This window comes from Prinia subflava, chromosome 1, assembly GCF_021018805.1.
Source record: "Prinia subflava isolate CZ2003 ecotype Zambia chromosome 1, Cam_Psub_1.2, whole genome shotgun sequence".
Lineage (NCBI taxonomy): Eukaryota > Metazoa > Chordata > Aves > Passeriformes > Cisticolidae > Prinia > Prinia subflava.
The window spans coordinates 50,251,097-50,273,579 of NC_086247.1; the positions used below are offsets into that span (position 1 = coordinate 50,251,097).

At 41.1% G+C, this 22,483-nt stretch overlaps 1 protein-coding gene across 10 annotated transcripts in view; it reads right to left on the bottom strand.

The window, feature by feature from the left end:
* Positions 1–22,483, bottom strand: part of EPB41L3 (erythrocyte membrane protein band 4.1 like 3) — a 96,207-nt gene that overhangs the window by 52,031 nt on the left and 21,693 nt on the right. For all 10 annotated transcript variants that reach the window (XM_063396177.1, XM_063396129.1, XM_063396118.1 and 7 more), the window contains exons 2-3: positions 12,479–12,696; positions 7,504–7,701 (exon numbers count right to left, since the gene is read on the bottom strand). In XM_063396177.1, the coding sequence (XP_063252247.1) occupies positions 7,504–7,701; positions 12,479–12,685 (405 nt within the window). In that variant the 5' untranslated portion in view covers positions 12,686–12,696. The remainder of the gene's footprint in view (positions 1–7,503; positions 7,702–12,478; positions 12,697–22,483) is intronic.

Below are 22,483 nucleotides of genomic sequence, written 5' to 3' on the forward strand. Positions count from 1 at the left end.
AGGTTCTCTGGGGCAAAGACTACCCCAGGCAATAAACCTGGAGAAGACAAACATGAAGGGACTGATGCAGTCTTACCCTGGTGGGGCCATCACCAAGGATGGTGAGAAGGACAGGACTCCTGGAGCCAACAGACCTCTAGCAGTCTGGGGTGAAAGGCAGGTGGAAGATCATGCCCTCCTGGGCTCTTGCACACAGATTAACCAGCAATGAACCGTGCAGTGCCTCAGTTTGAGTGTGCATGACCAAACCCAGTTTCTTAAAAACTTTGCCAGATGGAGAACAAGCTCCTGCTGCCTGGCTTGTGTCCAACAGGTGCCCCAAGGGGAGGGAATTGGAGGCAATATTTCAGTAGGAAGTTTTCAGCTAACCATTTATTCCCAAAAATATGCAGTTTCAGAGCAGCTGTAAGTATTTGTCAATGTAGGTCGATCCCTCACAATAGTTTTCAATGTTATAAAAAATGGCTGGCACCTCCAAGGTATCAAAATGAGTATTTTTGCATGATAAACTCAACTTTTCACTGCACAAATAATTTTCAGAAACTATTTACAAAAGGCAAGAGTCGAGAGGATTAGATGTAGAAAATGTAGAGAAAATGTGTATTTTATTTTTAAGCTTCCGTCATTTGATTGTGACCGTGTCCTCTGCTGTGCAAAAATGTGTAATTTAAGGCCCCACCTGCTGTTCACTTGGTACATTAATTCTTGGTTCCCCATTCAGTCCCTAAAATACTTGCACACTAACTGGAGAAAATATCTGTCTAATCATTTAGGTGTCTCCCTACCAAGGTGATAAGAGACCTTCTCCCTGAATACCACACAGTCCAGACGTTCCCAGCCACAAGAAGCTCTGGAGGACCTGAGCCTCCCCTGGCAAGGCAGAAATGCTCCAGCTGCACTCCCTCAGCCTTGTGGCATTTCCAAAAGGCTTAGCTCAACCTGACTTGTTTTGATTTTGATTTCTTTCATTTCAGTGAAATAAGAATAAGAATAATAATCATAATTACTAAAAGGGAGCCTAAACATTTTTTTGTTTGTTTTAACAAAGCGAAGAAAAAACCCTTTCTCTACTCAGCCTCACAGTTGATCATTATGAGCTGGATAACATCGGTGCTGATTTCCAGATCATTGTGCTTCTTGAATTAACAATTTTAACTCATAAAAAGCTGCCCATGGTATTTGGAAAAAACAAGTCAGAAGAACTGTACATTAACTTTATTCAGCTGAAACATATTCAGGCAATACTCAGACTCCTACTGACATGTGTCAGGTAACATAGATCTTAAGTGAATCCCCTGGCTAATCCAAGTCAGCCCTAATTAGAGGATCTGGGGACAGAAAACATGCTGTGTAACAGCGATGATGCCTCTCAACCCAGTCACTTCTACTGAAACGTATCCTGGGGAAGGAACAAAACCCAAAACAAAGGTCTTCATATTAAATTAAGTGAAATGTAAGCAATGAGTAGGTCAAAAGGAAAAGACTTATTAAAAAAAGTCCCTCTTGCATTCAGTAATCATTTTCACATGTAAAGCCATTTGCAAGAGACTGTGTGGAACTCATTACACAATTAAAATGTGCAGGGGGCAACAGAAACTGTATCCTTCAGAATGCAGAGTGCATCTTATTACAAGGTTTCCTTCCTGACCTTAAAACCTACGTCGAAAGGGATGAGAAATTTGATGCTATTAAAAAGTGGCTTGCAGGTCCACACACAGAAACTCACAGGGAAGGGTTAGTTTGGGCATTGTGTGGGGAAGGGGGACCATGGGGCTATGCATTCCCCTTCTACCATACAGAAACACGGGAGGATTTTTCCTCCGGAGGGAACCCTGCAGGTCAGGAAAAGCAGAGGTGGCAGTGCAGAAATAATTCTGCTTGTTCTCAACTCTTCAAGACTGTCCTAAGCCAATCTTTAGTGACTTATTTTTTTAAGGAAGCATTCTGTATTCTCACATTTTAACAGGAAAATGAGAAATTCATGCAAAATGAGATACTTCAACTATGACAGAATCCATTTATTTCATGTCCATTTTGTCTTTCAAAAAGGATTATAAACCCATACTTGTGTAGGGTAGAAAGGGATCAGCTCATTCCAGTCTGCTTGGGTCCATGTTTCAAATCCTAGTTTCAAATGTATGAAAAGAAAACTTCTTGCTATTTCAACTCAAGGATGCTACTCTACATGACCTGAAGATGTGGGGAAACCTACTAAGAAAGTGGGGTCTCCATCAGGGAGGAAGTCACCAGAGGTTCATTACAAAGGAGTAAAAGTGGCTACAGCATGGGACACCGAACCACTGCCCAGGGTGCAGTGGCAGCATGGCTGAGAAATCTGGAGTTAAAAACCACCCATATACAGTGTATTTTTACCAGTCCCTTCCTACCTCAGCTGACCCCCACTGACACAGAGGTGGGGTTAACAGTAATACTTTGTGAGATGTTGTTTCCCCATGTGCTGTGCAGTTTATCTGGGTCCTACGTCAAGTTGCTGTTTGAGGCAGGGCTGCAGAGATGCCACAGACAGGCTGCCATGGAAACATTTGTTTTCAGTCACTGGTGGCCTGCATGATAAGAAAGTCTGAGTGGTACAGGAATGACGAAAGAGTATAAATTACCAATGGCCTCAGACAGCTGAGCCTTCCAAAATTAAATCTAATTATTTTACCATTTATTTAGACAGGTTATGTTACAGCTTTCTGCCCTCACATTGTGAGTGACAGCATGTATATATTTAGAGCAGAAACAAAGACAGATTCAAACTTGTTTTAGGAAGATACTTTAAATTAGGCTATGTGTAACGGAGAGCATGACAGCTTGTTCCACTTGGATCTTTTAATTAAAATGCAGTGGTCTAGATAACAGAAAATTGAAATAGGGTAGAAAAGGACAAGAAGGGAAATAAATCCTAGAAAAAACATAATTGTACTACAGCATTTGAAAACTCCTACTTAGAGCTGAAGAAACCCAGAAGTAAGGTTTTTTTGCTTGTTTTCTTGAATCTTGGGGAAAACTTGAACTAGCGTGTTCATTGTCTTTTTTAAGGTTATCTGAAATTAATTTGCAGTCTTGTATCTTGCTTTTTCCTTAGCTCTTCAAACCAACAAATGCAAAGCATAGGTCTAGCTTGCTTAAAAGAGAAATCTTCAGCTACCACTTTGAAGTGCAGTTTTGGCCACAGCTCTGGCCTTGGATGCTTTGACAATCAAAATTTCTGAGCCTGATGCTAGCTGGGAGAGCACAATGAACCACCCAAGGAGAATCACTGCCAGCAGGGGTGGACATCTAGGTGGAAACCACCACCTGTGTCCCTCTGAATGGACTGCATTGACTCCTGTGATCCAGCACCCCTCAGAAATCTCCAGGTTCTTCATGACATGGGAGAAGCCCACAGCTGCCCTGGGGCTGTTTTTCTTGGCAGAGTACCAGGGACAGTGTCAATGTACAAATGCCTCTTCTCCAAAAGCCAACAACTTTCCCTGGGAAAGGGAAGCACCATTAGGTGGCCATCCCACCTTGGAAAGGAATCCTCCCCTGAAACAAGGCTGCCACTACCATCTGCAGGCTTCTGGACAAGAGCAGCATCGGGGGTACAGATGGTAACACTGGTGGTTCATGGTTTTGGAGGATGATGAATGAACAGGTTGGGTTACCTCCTTAACCTGGTTTTGGCTTGTAATGTGTTACTGCATGAAAGACTTTCTGGGTCAGGACAGATAGAGTACACAGGCAGTAACACTGCAGGGCCTCAAGGGAAAGCTTTTACCTGTTATTTGCTTAAGAACCTTTCACTGAAAGGAGACTACATTAGATGACCCCGTGTTAACCTCAGCTTTGAAGTTAGCTCCACTACACTTTTCCCTCATACATCTCATACAACATGAAAAACCCCGGTGTCACAAATGCAAAGCACTGAATGTGAGAGAGACTGAAAGATATAGCAGCAGACAGTGAAGATGCTCAGCATTAAATATGGAATAAGAAAGAGGGGTTTCTGAAACAAAGGACAGCAAGGGCATAATGGATTAACCAAACTTGCCTCAGAAGTGTCTCAGTCTGTGAGTACGTGCCACGTTCGCTGCCAGGTCATTAACGGGATGAACACATAATTGATAAGCTGCAGGTTGCGCTCTACTGGAGAGCAATAAGCTCCTTTAAATTACATTAATATTTAACATATATAAAAAGCATTTGTCATTTGCAAAGCACTTTATAGAGTAACTGATGGATTCTATAATGATCCCCGACTCTCAGACTAGGGAATGCAATTGTGGAGAGATAAATACCTGGCCTGCATCCAAATCAAGATTCACTGACAGAGCTATTATTCTAGCTCAAAATTAGGTTTCTAAGTTTCTGGTCCTGCTTTGTACCCTTCAGTAGGTAGAAGCATGATACACAGAGAGCAGAAAGAAAGGAGCTGACAACACAGGATGACATTTCTGATTTACATGTAAAAACTGTCACATCCCTAACCTGGGTCACTGTGCAGTCTCAAAAATGCAGTTATGTGGGTTGAACACAAGGAATGGAAGTATTAAATATCTGATTGTCTGTCTCTCTCCTTTTCCTTATGAAGAATTAATCTTGGGGAATTTACTGACCACCATAATTTGTAGGGTGCCTTAGTATACTTTTTATTTTATATATATGTAAAAGAACTGAGATTAACTCACTTGCTTACAACATGGTAATTACAACACCAAGGGGGTGGGTTCAATCCCTGAATTGGCCATTCACTTAAGAGTTGGACTTAATGATCCATGTGGGTCCCTTCCTACTCATAGTATTGTGTGAATCTGTGAAAACTGCATGGTTTTGTGGGCTGCTAACAGAGAAGAATATATATATATATTTATATATATATATACACACACATCTTTATGTATGTATATATACTTGCATATATATATTTTTCCCCTATTTGATACAGTGAGTTCACTTGAAGGTGATCCTTAAAATATGACAGCATTTTTCTGAAATATGATAGATTGTTTCTCATGCTGCAGCATTGACTTTCTGTGTAACTGACACAGAACTTTACTACCCAAAACTTCTGCAGAACTTCATCTTCAGCCTCCTACATGATTTCCTAAGATGTCTGCTGAGACAGACTCTCAGTTTTCCTGCCCTACAACTCCCTTTGTGATTACTTCTTTACTCCTCTGGAGAAAAAGCACAGTGAAAGTCACATCCTTTGTCTTGGTTGGGCTCAGCATCCTGTTGCTGTGGCTAAACTTTATGCACATGGCAGGTAGACTTCCTTTGCAGCTGCCAAGGATTCCCATGGGCTAGAGTGGGCTGTGCCAGAGAGGCACCTGCAGTTGTATCATCAATACACACAACATACTCATAATACTACCTAGGAAGGATGCAAAGTCTGAATCACACTGTTTAAGGTATGCAAATTTATGCACCACTCCAGCTGCACTCGTTGCCTGAAATATTTGTTCCTTCTAACTTTGTTTCAATGCACCCCATGGTCTGCTCATCATTATAGCCTTACAGCTTTGTCATTTGAAAATTCATCCTTTTAGGAGCTCTGTTCTCATCAATATTACATTCTGCCTGGGAAGCCTGATCATCTTAGAAGCAGATAAAATGATTACTGATGACAGTCAATACAACTTGAAAATATTTCAGCAATGTAAGTAGAAAAAATTCATACAAAACTTATATTGGATGTTATTCAAGAGCTATTCAGAACTTGCAAAGCAGAGAAATCTGAAAAGCAATAAAACATGATGGCTTCCATATGCCAGCATTTTGACACTTCAAGAGAACTGAAGTTTAGTGAAAGAGTGAAACTTCCTATAAAAAGTATTATTCACAGCATTTTTTTTGCATAAGTGGAAATCTAACATAACAAATCTCCCTTTCTGCTCCATCTTAGACTCTGATAAAGCTCAGCCTGCTAGACAAGATTTCCATAGAAATCTTATTTGGTAAGATTTGCTTGATTGTATTCCAAAAAGTGACTCACATTTTACAAGCAAGTGGCAAAAGCTGAAATGAGTTGACTCTTTCCATCAAAGCCAGTATGAGTCATTCATCCAGCTTAAAGGCTCCCACACTATCCCTGAGTGACAAAACTGAGACTGCAGGTCAAGAAATGACCATTTAATAGTTACAAAGGATGTGTCCACATAGATAGTCCTAGACCAAAGGAAATAACATGGGACTTGGCCAGTGGAATTAAAAGGTGCTCAACCTCATGGACGGCTAATTTGCTATTGGAGTAGTAAAATACGAGCTTCTGTTTTCAGCTCACTCCCAGCATCATAACATTCGACCCAAATTGTAATTCCACAGTTAAATAAAAATCAATAAGGTTTTTCCTCATTCTGCCACTCTCCAAAGCACTGAAATTGAGAGCAGCTGAAGGACAAATGGGCTGAGTGCAACGTGATTATAAAGATGCTATGGTTTGGCTCCCAGTCAGGTACTCCTTTTCTCTGCCCCTTCTCCTTCTCCATGCTCCTGTGGATTTCCCTTTCAAGCCTGCAGACTATTGCATCTCTGCCTTTATACTCTCCTGCTCTCCCCAAGTGGTTTTCTCCTCCGTGGAACCTTGCAGTTACCCAAAGGATGTTTGGTTTAGCCAGGCTCTCCAAGGCACATTCTTCCTCTGCAGCCACTGCTTGGTCAGGCTCAGCCTTCTCTTGAGTGCATGACCTTCTAATCTATAACAGGACAGGCTGGTCCACTGCCCAAAAATCACCTTGATGATAATGACTGAGTGGACAAAGGGTCCACCCTGAGATGCTGAATTTTCTCAAATTTACTCTGAGATGCTAAATGCGCTCAATTTTTGCTTTTCTGGAACCTTCTCGAGTTGAAGGCATCCTCTTAGCATGGGTTTGCCCACAGGCACAGACTGGTTTTTAAGTGACAGCAAAGACCATACCCCCCAAAAGTAGGCTCCTGTCAAGAGTCCCAGCAGGGAGGGCAAGCTTCCTTACAGAAAAATCACAGCATCTTTTTGCCAGTAACGTCCAGACGCAGCTATGATTCACAGACATCATGGAAAAGCACACAGAACTCTCCATTCTCACTGCTGACATTTCCCCCGCTTGCCCAGAGTGTCTCTCATGCCTGCAGTAATCTCACAATAGTCAGAATTACTGTATGGACAATGACTCAATGGAAGACTCAACTCAGTCAACTACCAAGGAAAATAAAAGCCCAGTGAGATCAAAATCCTTCTTTGTTTATGGGCTTTGTTGCCCATACTCTGTTTTCTGCATTCCGCTGTGGCATGTGCCATATAACAGAAAATTAATCCAGAGTTTCTGGCTGTTTCAGGGAGTGCTCAGAACCCCTCACCTAGCTCAAATCCGTGCACCATCTTCAACAACCTCCAGAGAAAACAGTGAAGGTATCTCTGTGCTTGGCACTGGTGAAATATCATGCCATTCATCCTTTTTCTTACATTAGAAATACAATTTGCACCATTTACCTCCTGACAGGATGAAATAAAAAGGATGACAAAAAGCCATTTACCTCTACTTCACAGGCATATTCCGATCCATCCAGGAGCGTCACTTTGCATTGCATATTTTTCGGTTTCTTGACGATCTTTAGAGGAGACTTGGAAAGTTTGCTAGATGAGGATTTTTGAGAGAGCTTGTCGTCCTCTAGCTGCTGATATTCCAGCTGTTTTGGACTCGCAGCAGCTAACTCCTGTTCTTTCTCTGTGGCCTATACAGAGAAAGAAAGATACTTTTTGAAGTAAAATAAACCAATCACGCCCTGCAGTTCACTGTACACGCTGCACCCAAGCATTTAAGTGAGCCTTTTTTGGGGCTTGGACAAGAAAGCCCCTGATGCAGGACAGAGTTTTTACTGAAAAGATTTCCCATATTCTTTCCAGCCGTCCTTTCTCCCTCCAAAATGTACAGAACACTCATGAAGGAGGGGCATTCATGAAAATATTTTAAGCCTTCTACTTTTTCCACAGGAACAAAATCCCACCTGGGCTTCCTGTACTCATTGTTTTGGTGTTTTGGAAATACTGAGTAATCAGTAAATTTTGTTGATGAACAGATACTCCTACACTTTCTTGATATTACTTTGAAGTCCCATACCTGTTAAATCATATGATATTTCCATGGTGTCATACTGAATAGAAATACACCATCAAGTCTGCACTAATTTTGCTGTCAATGGGAAAACAGTCCCTGAATGAGGGCATGGATCCTCCCTGAACAGTGTGAATTCATAGGGGGATGCTGCCATCCCCAGGAGAGTGAGAGGCTCCCCAGGCACTCAAGTAAAGGGTTAAGAGAACATGACAGAAGTGAGGGGCCAAACAACTTTAATTGGCTGGCTAAGTGGATAGGATGAGAGGATGAATTTTGCTCTCTGCTGATGCCCAGTAAGTCTCTCAAGCTGGAGTGAAGTAGGCACTATTTGAGGGACAAATATACAACAGGGAAGAGGGGCAAGAAGTAAACAAACAGGGTTGCTTTTGCTCAGGTTTATCTGAGGGTCAGGTCCTTTGAAGTTTCTGTCATGGAGCACACAGTCCTCTCCACAGCACTGGGTGAAAGTCAGAACAGCTCTACAGCAATTCACCCTTCCTAGCAACAGCACTGTGCTGCAGTCATTACCCCTCTCATCAGTTATATCCCTGATAGATTCCAAACAAAACCTCAACAGGAGTGCAGTAATACCTCAGCTAAAGCTTAAGTTAAATAAAAACGTCTTTCTGTTATCTCACTACAAGGCAACAAACCCTAACCTGCTCTGGCTCTGAATTATTTCAGTGTAATAAGCAACAAGCATTAGTGGAAATATATTGTAAATTAATCCTGCAAGTCTGTTTCTATTCCTTGTATATAATAAACCTTCATGAGAATGGAGCAAATCCATCCAAAGGCTTTAAGCTGCTTTGAGACCAGAACAATGTTGCATCATACAACCTGAAACAACAGTGTACTTCTAAATCACGGGATACTGTCCTTGAGTGATTTCATACAAACAAGTTTAAGTTTCTCCTCTGCCTTCTGACAACGGGGGAAAAGGACAATTTGGAGCTGGCTGTGATCCCTACAGTGTCAGCTCCCACCAAAGCCCAGCAAATTACAAAGAGGTGTGGCAAGACCTCACAGTCCTCCTTTCCCTGCAAGGAGGACACAGCAATAGCCTCCTAGGCTTTCCTGGATGGGGAAACTGGAAGAAAGTTGAGGTGCATAAAAGACAAAATGGCAAGAGCTGCTTTCAAAATCTATTGCATCTCCTGGGCCATGAATGTTCTTCCTCAGGAGCAGCCTGGCACCAGCCATCTCTTCCCCCATGTAGCTCCAGCACAAGAGGAATTCCTCCTTCCAGCAGCTGGACATCAGCTCTGTGCCTGGATGTCAAGGTCGTCGCATACCCTGAAAACTGGCGGGAGATGAAGGCACAGTGCCTGTAAGTGGATCAGCTGTTTGCTGAGCATTTAACACTCACAGCAGCTCTGATGAAGAGAGAGAGCCCCCCTGGGCTCACAGCAAGGCTTGAGGCCAGCTAGCCTTCTTCCACATCCACAGCCAGCTGGCAAGTGGTCCAGCCTTGTGCAATGAGAAATGCACAGCACTGAAGATGCCTCCTGCTTGGGCCTCTGTGCAGAGCTGCACTGCTGCTGCTGGGCAGAGGGGCTGTGATGATTTCTGTATGTTTTGTCAAAAGAAATCTGCCAGGAAAGGTGCACGTGCACATATGTGGGTAAAAAAAGTAATTTCAGTGATGGGAAAAAAAATGCACTGTCTTACCCAGTGGCTCATTACATTTCTCAAGTGAGAGTTAACACTGTGCTCAAAAAAAACCCAACCAATAAAATACCCCACCATGAACCTAATCTCTTTCAAGAAAACAGAAAAGTTATTTGAGAAAAAAATCCACCACAAGGATACCCACCATCCATTTAAACCTTAGAACCATACTCAGCTTGAAAGCAATTTTTGTGAATTCCAATGGACTAGTCATTATTTTCTAGTCATAAAGACACTCAGTATATCAAGACTAGTGCACAGTTTTGCTTATTTATAAATATTAAAAAACATTACTGAGGTTATTTTGTTTGTTAAGGTCCCCATCTACATTAAGATCAGGGGACTGTGTCTAGGTTAAAATCATACAAAAGGTTTTCCTCTCATTTGTCTGGAGAACAAAACATGCCAAGAACTATTAGAGAAGATTCCCCCAAACTATACTGACATGTTCAGGCATTGAGGTACTTTCAGACTGTATTAAGTCTCTTCTTCCTAAAGAAACCTGACATTCTGGAATCTAGGGAAAAAAAATGACCAGTGAAAGACCATGTACACAGTGAATTATTTTGTGTTCTGCAAGCATAGCTTCATTTTCTCCTAAATTCTTCATCAAGGTATTTCTGCACTGTTTTGGGTTTTTTTGGTAGTTTTGGTGCTCTGTTTTTGCAACATTTTTAAGTGTTTAATTTTAAATTCTAATGCAGAAGAAGCTGCTTCAGGGTTTGCATTTTTTGAGTATAATCTCTCTCATGTATGACACAGAATGTTCAAGTCCCTCTAAAGCTGGACCTCCTCTCAAAGGATGCCTCTGGAGTCATGAGATTCAGCAGCAATGGTCTTTGGATGCTTTGCAGCTTCTCACTGGGGTATGAAGTGATATTGCCACAGTACTGCAAAACACGTTAATCCCATCTGTTTATGGTAGTTGCTCAGAAACTTTGGTGCCCAACCTTGTGTGACACCGCCTTCTCTTTTTCAAAGAGACGGGAAGGCAGGCAGAAATTCAGGTGACATTACACATGATAGGAAGGATTCATTTCTCTAATACCTGTTAATCTCAATACCAAAAGGTTATTCAGCTACATTAAAATGTTTGGGGGGGGCGGTATGTGCAGAGGATAGCAAAAAAGATTTCACTGTTATGGATTAGTAACTTAAATCTTCCTTCCCAAGGTTCTCTCATACAAGCAAGAGCAAAAATCCACTCCCTCACTGCAATTACAACAGCAAGAGAAAGAATAAGATCCTACAGGTTTTGGCTTTTTAATGACACTATTGTAAACAGTGATGCATGTCTCTTGGTGCTGCATGTAAATGTTCCCTTTCTGAGATACAGACACTTAAGCCACTACAGAATACACTGGGCCTACCAGTGCTGCTGGCTTTGGCAGTCTGCTTACAGCATGGACCTTTGGATTCAGTCTGGCAATCTCAGCAGGAAGGTGTCATATATCCCTCTCACTAACCCAGTTCTTCTATCTTCCCTTCTACAGAAACCAGCTCACTGGTGATCTTTGGGAAAGAAAGGGATCATGCAGCACACAAGAGCATCCCACACCTCCAAACACACGTGGACAAGCTTGGTGTCTAAATTGGGGTTTTTTTTGTATGTGTGTGGTTATTTCAGGGTTGGGATTATTTTGTAGTTTGGGATTTCTTTTTTTTTTTGTTTTTGCTGTTGTTTGTTTGTTTTACATTTTTAACATGAAAAGAAACTTGAAGTTGAAACATTACTGAAGATGTCTGGAAAAACATCAATATAAATAAGAATACTTATGCCTAAGACTGATAGAATTACGCGTCTAATGAATGACCAGTTCATTCAACACCTATCTCTTTTGGACAAGCTTCTTTTTCCCAAACTAATTACAGGAAACTTCTGATCTATCTGAGAGATCAAAGTTGCTTTGCCAGCACTGTCTACCCCAACCAAGTAAAAGAACAGGAGCCCACTTCAAACAGCCAGAATTCTTAAAAGGGTGGAGAAGAGGAGGAGCTAGACTGGCTTATTGCACTCTCCAAAGGTAAATGTGATCAGATGAAGGTCATAACCTTATGGAGCTAAGGGAAGCGATTTGCAGGTACCTCATTAATTTTGTGTCACTTACCTATGAAGAAAAATGCCTGTTAATCCTATTGACTGGAAATTATTAACGGAAAGAAGAAAGCAGCTTCCGCAAATTTAATAAGTACAACAGTGAACTAAATGGAAAAGCACGCAATAGCTCTTCTGAAACCTATTACATGAATAGCTCAAGTAATTATAATGCAGTCATTTCAGACCCACGAGAAACTTAAGGGACCACAGATTCTTCATGGCTCACACATCAGACAAGCAAGCATGAAATCAGTGTTCAGCAGGTGTCAAAAGAAATGAACTCTGAAAACATTTTCAGCTTCATAAAAACTGACACCGTTTGCTATCTAATGCAAACGCAAGGTCGAAGATGTTTCCTGCTTAGTTAACGAGACTGCCCTCCTATTTAAGCACCGGGGGCAGAAATACCTGCTGTGAATTTAAAAACATTCTGCACGAGAGCTGTTTTTGTTTAAATGCAAAAGACCAACCATCCCAGACCTACAGCATCGCATCCAACACCCTTCCACGCGTACCTGAACACGCATTTGCACTCCTAACGTGCCAGGCTGGCTATCTCCCGGGAGCAGCAGGTGGGTGCAGAGCCAGCTGTGTGCAGTGAGCGCGTGTGCAGGGGCTGCCTTACCTGCTCCTTTCTCACCGGCGTGCTGTGCGCTGCCACGGCCGAGAACTGCTCCAGCGCCGTCTGCCGCTCCTCGCTCGGCGGCTGCTGCGGCGGCGGCTGCTGCTGCTGCTGCGGCTGGGTCTCTGCCGCCCCTTCCTGCGCAGGGCTCTCCTCCTGATCCTGCTCTTTATCCTTGGACTCCGAGTCTGATCCCGATTCTGTAGTCATGGTTGGTTATTCTGCAAGGCAGGGTGAGCACACCTACTGAGTACAATCTCAGAGCTGTGAGTTTGTAAGCTAGGCATACAAAATGAAGAAAGATCAAAAAGTTTTGGTCTTAACATCCTCAGCCTTTAAAACTTAAGTACCTATCACACTGGCCCAACCAGGATCCCTAGGAAAGCTTCCCTGGTGCAAAAGACCGGGTCTAAAAGCATCCACACTCTAGGGAAAAAAACATGTTGCCAAAAAATCTTATTCTACATAGTAATACACAGACATTATAGGACTTATGTACAAGTTAAATACAGAGTAAGTGGTTCATAACTCATAAAGGGAGAGTAACATATTGGGCCTGAAATCTAACAAAACCCACTGGAGTCTGGGTTTCTAAACCATGTGGAAACTTGAAATATTAAATCTTTTGTCTTTTACACTAAAGTCAACAGGACTTGAGCCCCTCAACAACTGCATTCTCTTTTGGAAATGTACTCAAGTACTTTTGATGCTTCCAAGCAATATATTAATAGTTGAACTAGATGATCTTGGAGGTCTTTTCCAACCTAAATGATTTTATGACTCTGTACATACTAGAAACTTCTGGAATGGGTCCACCAACACCAGTGCAAACATACATTTGCCCTTAAACTCAGTTCTGTCCTTCCCACTTGCATTCACCTACACTTCTGTCATTTCTTTCTAAGTGCTAGAGCATATAAAAGAAAATGTAAAGACTTCCATTAAGTCATTCTAAGTATTAGATTTAAAATGAAGGGAATACAACTTTCATTGAATGTGGAAAGTCTGTGTTTGTCCTTAACTTTGTCCAGTACTAAATCAAAATGAAAATACTAGCAATATTCATTCAAAATTTTAACTACTCCAGTTAAATAGTTTTGTTGCAGATATGGTTGGCACCCAAATCTTAAACTAAATCCTCACAAACACCAACTTTAAAAAAATACTGTGATTTTTTATCAAAACAAGGATTTGAAAAGCAGACTCTGCATCAGTTCAGCAAAGGGAGTGTGCTTCTATGTTTGTTACTCATACGTTCTCAGACCTCACAAACTTATTCTGGAATAGTTTGCTACTAAGCAACTTGAAGGCAAACCAGTCTGCTGCAATCTATTTCTGTTAGTCATCAGGACATGATTTCTTTAACCTGGTAACCATGGCTACTGTGTAATTCTAGGTGATTCCACAAAATATACATCTACTAATTCACCTGTTAGGAAGTCACTATGAAATCCTAGCATATGCTACAATGCTTACTAGTAGAAACAAGTTTATTATAGAACATAAGAAAAGTACCAACCTTCCTCTTTTTATTCACTTAAATGTTTGATAAGCCAAATTGCTTGAGAGAAAATTGAGGCCAATTACTATTTTCAAACTCACTTGTGTATTCTGCACTTTCGAGGCTAAGCTCTCCGGAGAATACATGTCTCTGCAGAGCAAAGCAAGTCACAGCACTCAGCCTGTGCTCAGCTCCTGCACTGTGTGTGAGGAGGAGGGTGCATGTTCCCACCCTCTGCCAGCCAAAACAGCACCAGAGAGAAGCAGAACTAGAAAGCATACATGGCAGATTTATGCTTCAGGCCACATTTTCAAGGTACTAACATGTGACACACTTGTTTAGAAACACATCGTAAATTTCTACACTCAAACTGGCACAACTGTATAAAAAAATACTTTTTGAAATGTGCTATTTAACAAATAGTCTTTAGCACCTACAAACAGCAGTAATTAACCTGGGTCTTAAAACGTGACAGTGGGAAAGGTGTTTGTTTAATCAAACTCCTGCTGTCCATATCTGAGATGGTCACTTTAAATGCGGAGCAGAAAAACAGACGTTTCAGAGAGGGATTCATCTGACCTATTTTAAATTCCTGCTTTAAGCTGAGATAAATCACATACTACAGTGACTCCAGCTTGCTATGAAGGAAGCCTAAACAAGTTCCTCCAAAGCAGATCATGCAAACCCATCCTCCATGTTCAATTCTCCTAAGCCATTCCTTTTTTTGTGTGCTTTAAACATTAAATTGAACAACAATGTTAATCTCTCAGAGTTTTGCTTTACCCATCTGTCAAATCAATGTGAAATAAACTATTCTTCAACTGACACTCATTATATTTGCCTTGCTTTAAAAGCACCTAGGTCTCCACAAATCTCAAGTTTGCCCCTGCCTGCCCCCACACTGTTCTGTACAAGTGTTTGAGGACATGAAATGCAAATTAATCAAATAAGTATTTCAATAAACTCAAACTATGCATTCAGTTTTCTTTTCCAGAAACTACGAATTAGAAAGTTACCAAAACCTAACGTACAGCTACAAAAATCATTGTTCGAACAATACAAAAGAGCACCTATGACCAATATAAAGAATAATGCATGTAGTAAGTCGCAATACTTTTTCCCCCCTCTTGATATTACTTAGAGCAGTGTAAATAAAAAAGTAACTATCATACTTGCAGTTTAGAAAGAAGTATTATTCTCTATAGGATCAGATTGTCAGCCAATACTAAGCAAAAGTCTATCTTCCTTCAGCTGCCATCACCATGCCTCCGAAAGCTCATTTTTGCACCCTATGTAGCTTCTTTCCTAATGAACATTTGTATCCTGTCTGTTTGCAAGCATGGAAACAGACATTTAAATTAGCCCCATAAACCACAATTTCATGTAGCATAAAATGTAAACAAGTTTTACTTTTCCTTCCAGTTGTAATTTTGAATCTCAGGGAACAACAAATGTGGTTCTTAGATTCTCCTGGGACATTCCTGCACGAAGTGTAGCCTTACAATACTGAGTTACTCTCTAGGAGTAACTGGTTTCTCTCCAGTTCCATGAGCTCTTGCTGGCTTTAAGAGTGCTTTATTAGAATACTTTGTGTGCTTTATCAAATCTTCCAGTGTAAGAGATTCCCTGGATTCAATATTACTATCATTAGTCAGATAGCAGATGGATTTAATTAACCCAAGGTTGTCTATTTCCAAATGTCTTTATTTCCCCATGCATGCAACACGTTTAAAAACAAATACTGAGAACAAAATACTCTTCTTCTCACACTGTTCTCTTACAGATGTACCCAGAAACAAAGCGAACACATCGCAAATCCCATTTCTTACAAACTGCTCAGATGAGCGTTTTGTTAAGATTTATCTCTTTCCATCTAGCACGGGTTGAAAATACCTAAATTACAAGGCAGGAAACAACATTCCTCTCTCAGTGCAAACCAATAAGTTGTTTTGCCTTCCTCAGTGAACAGCTGCTTATCCGCATGAACTCTGACAGCATTTCATTTGTTATAAGTAGCACAACAATCCTCCTAGGAAGAGGTAATTTCACTTATTGAAAGAAATAACAGTAATCTTGAGAAATTTACCAACATAAATATTACTCTACCTTTGTTTGTATGCAGCAAACCTGACAGAATAGCTGCTAATGCCTAAACATTTATCACACACGCAGCTGGCTGATAATTTCTTATTCTCATTTGATTAGTTTATTTGCTATAACTAGCTATGTAGCAAAACCATGACTTTTAATGTGAATTTCAGCACAGGAAGAAGGAAAACACTTAAGTTTCTTAAACTTTTTCTGTTGCCAGCACAGCCTCTGTATCAAATTCCGCTTTCCAGCAAACAGAAAACAAAGCAATGAAGAGAAACTGGGAGCACTACTTTATACAAATGAGGTAATACTATGCGAGCCAGATGTGCTCTTGGACAGCTAGGCTTTGGCTTACAACCCAGTATTCAAAGATTCCAAAAGATTAGCTGAGTCCAAACTTAACACAGATGCTGCTATCACTGGATAGTCTGAGGTGAAAGTACATTTGGCTGCAGAATGAAAATCAGAATGAAAATTAAGTCTGTTGATTAAAGGAAGGGATGGGGAAGGGAGGGGAAACCCAAAACTAGCTTATTTTAATCTACTATTAAAAAATTAAGTTATAAATGTATGTACTTTCAGCAGTGTAAATAAAAAAATCAGAAAAATATTGGAATGCCAGTGTTTTAGTACTGCTGACAACAGCTAAGGGAGTATAGATATTAATATATTATTAAAGTATTAAAACACAACTTAAAAAATTAACATGGCATTTCTATAATAATTTTATATGTAATGTGGACCAAATCACAGAAAATTAATATTTTCCTACCCTCACATTACATGAAGATATTACATAAGGACCAGAAAACCTGCAAAGCACTTATGCAAAACACCTACATCTTGAAACCTGACACAACGCTTAGGCCTTCTTTCCTTCAGCTACCAACCTACTGCAGCTTGGGAGATTCCCATTTCCATTACCAATTACTCACTATAGACTTAGAGAACATAATTTACTTTTCTCCGTAAGGGAACCAAAACCATTTGTCCTCTGTGTCACCTGGTCCCCTGCAGCAAGTGACAGCCCCAATCTTCTGTACAACTTCATACATTCAAAAACTTGACACTGCCTCTTGTTTTCAGAGCACAGACCTTCTGGGCTGCCTCTACAGAGCAACAAAATTCACAGCTAATTGACAGCAGAGCCCACAGTTCAATTAACACCGCAGTCATTAATAAACCTTTATTTATATATAAATACATGCTAGTGAAAATATCTTCTATATTAAGCAAGCAGAAGTCACATTAGACAAGAAATTACAAATTAATTCTGAATAAATTGTGATGTAATGAGAAAACAAAATTGAACCAAGTATAATTAAATGAACTATACATAGCCAGTAACTATTTCCTGTAATGCATGGATTAATGACTTACATTTAAATGCTTCTTTGATCTAATTAATTCTCTTTGTAGAAAGTTCTCCTTCAATTACAGTAATTCTTGAAGATTGTTATAAATCTTTGCAAAGGTCCAAATTTGGAAATTATGTAACAAAATAATGATTCCATACTTCAAAAATAATGTTCTGCATAATGAGAGACATATTTATCCAATAACGATGAGATGCTGATGAGAAGAGCATATGGAGAACAATATTGCTGCAATGAGCAGTGCCAATATATGTAACAAGAAAAGAACACACACCAGAACACAAACTTCTGAGCTTGAAATATAAACTGTTTCCATCAAACTGCCTGAACCTCAGCTCACTTCATTCCAGTTGTGTTCCTTTTCAGGAAAACGACGATTTGCTGTTGTTGATCCTCTTTAATGTGGATGAGTTTCACCCTCACAAGCAGGAGGCACCCAAGCCACAAACGCCTGGCACAGGGTCCCCAAGAGTTAAAATCAGCTCTTTCTTGACCCATCACCAGTGCCACCAGCACTGGAAGCCTTGCAGAGAAGGCATTTACCTGGCATCAGAGTTAGTTCAGTGGACATCAACAACCCGAAGCAACTGCAGAGATGTGTCCTGAGTGGACACGGGTGGGAACAACCCAAATCTGGGCCACTGGATGCCTCCTCCCAACCACATGCCTCCTGCACATTTCTCATGCTGGCACCAGTGTGACTTTGGGGGCCTGGTGGCTCAGCTGGGAGGGCTGGTGCTCCCCAGGATGGGAAGGGGGAAGAAACAGCTCCTTTGGGCACTGATGGGTACCCCATCTTTCTGACATGGCTGTGAGGCTCCTGCCCAGCAAGTGCAACCCTAATGCACAAACACATCGGCTGTGCTGAGAGTTCACTACTGCATCTTAATTGTACACATACAAGCACAAATCCGCTAGAGTCAGCACATTAAAAAACAAACAAACAAAAAATCCCCCCATGAAAATAAAGTCATAAAAGTAATAACAAAAGAGACAAGAGGAAAACCAATGGAGAAAGGTGCTAAGCATCTGGATGATGCCACCATGCCAGCAGAGAGTGCTCCAGGCTAAATGACTTAACAGATGTGGTGGCAGAGGACATGGGCCCAAGCACAGATGAGGAGAGAGACTGCAGGTAGGGCAGGGAGGTGTTAATCAATAATAATAAAAAAAGCTGGTTGGAGGTGTTGCAAGACACAGCATGATTTAAAAGATTTGTTTGGCCTTCTAGGAAGGTGCATGATATAGATTTCTTTAAAGTTTCTTGATGAAGATGAAAGAAAAACCAGAGGCAACATCTAAGGAAGGCGTAATGTCATCTGGAGATGGAGAGGGCACCTTAAAACCAAAGGGGTTTCAAAAGGGGACAAAAAAGGGAACTGCAGACATGAGTTACCTGTCAGGACCCAAACCTCCCTCACCTCAGGCACACGTGCACCCTTTGGCAGCACCACCACAAAATGAAAATGCAGCTGGGTGTTTCTGGAGAAACTTCACCTAGCAAGCCTGGAGACAGAAACTGTCAGAAGCTTTGAAAGAACCTGGGAGGAATATATCAAAAAGGGACTGTACACCAAAGCAGAACCAGACATTTGACTCAGGGATGAACATAAAAGGAGAAATGAAGACGGGGATGCCAAGTGACTTAGAATTAACCAAGAGATATGGCAAACAACAAGAGAGTCTCTATAAATACTTTAGAAGGAAAACCTGGCCTGTTACAAAACAGCAGAAAGGCTGAATTCTCCAGTGCCTCATTTCCCAGCAGCTATCTGGGATCAGATAATGGGGACATATTTCACTTGACACACAGGATGTGCAAGTTCAGGTTGGATGGAGAAAGGGAAGAACAGAGCAAACACATCAGTCAGCCAAGTGGTTTCAAGTCAGCAGGAACGCTGAAAATGTCCCCACAGTGCTTGGGGAACCACCATCAATCATCTTTAAACCATTAACCACTGCTATGCAGATGCCAGAGAGGCCAGGTAAGGTCTAAGAGAAATGAAAAGACCAAACACAGCACCCAGTCTCACAAAGGAAAGTGGGAGCAGAAAAGCCAGAGTACTTCTAATACCAAAGTTACTGGAACACACTGCTAAAGGATTTCTAATCCTGTAAAAATAATGAGATTAGGAACTAAACACAACAAATGGCCAACATGAATGCATCAAAAAGTCATGTCAAACTAGAGTAATGCCTCTCTCGCTCTCTCTGACAGGACATCTGTCCCAGCTGATAAAAAGGAAGTAGAGTAGTACAGATGACAGAGCCTATCTTTAGAAAGGCTTTTAAAACAGCCCTGTGTGACTTTTCCATGAGTGAACGACAGAAATAGCTTACATTATCACAAATAAAAAAAGGAAGGGCGGGGGGCAGAAAGGTGTATAAATTATCAAAAAACCAAAACCCTAGCCTACAAAGTTATCAGCACCATGATGACAACCTGTGAAAACTTATTGATTTCAGGAATCTCAGCTATTTGAGGATCAGTGGAAGATGTGAGAGTGCGTGATCCATGCTCAGTATCACACTGATGAGGTTGGGATACACCACTGGCATCCTCACTTAAAGAAGAGCAAAGCAGTCTGAAAGAAAACCATGTATGTGCTGAATCTGACTATATTCATTTAAGGGTAATGGCAGGAGCAGTGGGGACCTCAGAAGTGAACAGGGATGAGGAAGATGTGGGTTAGGCAGCAGGAATGAAGCAGCATGAAATGGATTTCTGTGGGACATAATGCCAGAGGCGTTCTGCCTTCTGCAGCACCAGGAAGAGGTATACAGCATATTATATTTAAGTTTAGCATTAATATTTTTTTGAAAAATATTCATTAAAGAGTGTCAAAAGGGGAGCAGGAAGAACAATAGTAGCTTTAGAAAATCTGACCAGTGGAAAAACATTTAAGGAGCTGGATTTGTTTACTCTGGAAAGGGAATAGAAAGAGAGGCTGATAAGAGCCTTGCAGTACATTCAAGTTTCTTGCAGACAGAAAGTAATCAAGAATTTTCTAACAGTGGAGCAGGAACTTGATTGGCATCAAGTGGGATTTAGAGTAGACAGCACATCAACTATAATGGCAGTCAAGAAGAGATTATCTATAGCTGTATGGAGTCATCATGGGACACTTACATACTGATGAAAAGCAGCAAAAAATTCTCTGTTTGCAACTTTATAAAGCACAAGATATTAATCTTTTGTCTATTTTGCTACCCCTTCCACTTGGGTTGACAATCCTAAATTCACAAAACACATACATTCACTTCTGTTTCAGAGCACCAGGATGCATAGGGTAACATCTTCATCTCCTGTTTACTTTTAATTTCTATGAGTCAATGAAATTACCTAGATCTGATTTGCTCTCTGAATGGGAGGCTTCACACAGCAATAAAGCCCAGAATCACTGCCATTTCTGCTGCCCCACTTGCATGCAAGGCTTATGAAGAATCTGACTGACTGGGTTCCCTGAAAACATGAGATCACCTTTTGGAGGTCATAACACCTAGAGCACCCCAAGGCTACCCTAATTTCTGAACAGGAGAAGAAAAATCAGGCCATCATAACATGTTTTGGATCATTTTTTCCTATCCTGCTGATCCAAGCAGTTTTCCCCAGAGGCAAACATAGATTCACCTGCAGAAGAAGGGAACTACATTTTCCCACAAATTTCTCTGTTCAGGTCCCCAGGCATGGGGTGCAGTTGCTGCTGCACCCTTCCCTGCATCCAGAGTGAGGGCTGGCTCTGCCCCCCTCACCCCCCACTGGCAGGGTTCATCCACCAGCTCCAAAAGCAGGATTGATTACAGCTACTGCCCACAACTCACACCAGTTCCTGCAGATGGCTCCTGCCTGGAAGAGCTCACGTACACAAGCTGGCAAGCACACACCTCTCTGAGAGTGCTGGGTGTAACTATAGAAATGCACAATTTAACCCAAATCTGACAGTTGTTTCATTCATTAAGAAAAACCCCAAGTGCCACCACAAAGAAAACCCAAAAGCTGGAAGCAGAACTCCTGAGAAACACAAAACACTGCTGCTTATAACAGACTTCAGCAAACTGTCGTCTCATGAAAAAGCTTTAATCTGCACAAATACTGCATTGCAGGAAGGTAAAGGGAACCAGAAATAATACACAGATAACTTAGTAAATCTGTATATTGAGAAACAACAGGGAAATACAGGAAGGAGGCAGATGTGAGGAGGAGGAGGAGGAGAAGGAAATGAAGAAACTCATAATGGAGAATACAGCAACATCTCACAGATGCTGGCCATGAGAGAATTGCACAGAAACACACCCAACTTCACCCCCCATTTCCACATTTCACTGAAAAAGTTGGCAAAAAAGAAAACCCACAGCGAAACTGCTTTTAGTTTGATTACAACCAATTGATAAATATTTCATTCAGAAACTAAAAAGGCAAGAAGCAGCCCTCAATGGCACAGGCTGATTTTCTGCAAACAAGTGACTTTGATTGCTTGGGTTCCATTTACACGAGCTTTTGACCTTTCTAAATTGCTCTGGAGCCAAACGTTCACATGGGGCTCCCTGTGCACCATTCACTATTTAAAAGTTGTATTTAATGTCACAGAAGCTGAGTGTGCTTCAGGCATTACATCATTAAAGTTCATATTTTCTAATATGGAGCAGAAAAGAGAACCAATTCAAACTTAAAAAAAAAAAAAAGAGTTGCACAGGGTTGCTGACACATGGCAGGTGTGTGCTACATTGTCACACTACCCTCAGGCCAAAATACTGTAACACCTGTGAACAATATTTTTTGTTTCATACCGTACCTAAAGAGACTGTGCTCCAGTGCTCCCAAGCCGGTGACCTGCCTAACCTCACAGAAACAAGAGAAATCAGACAGAAAAGGTACAAATCAGAGCAGCAAGCCCATCTCCTGCAAGGGCTGCTGGCTCCCTCTGACCAGACATTCATCATTCCAGCTCAGATGATGGAAGAGCCTATGAAGTAAAAGAAAATTTGAACTGTAATTTAAAAATATCACCTCGACTTTTCTGATTTATCTTATTAATT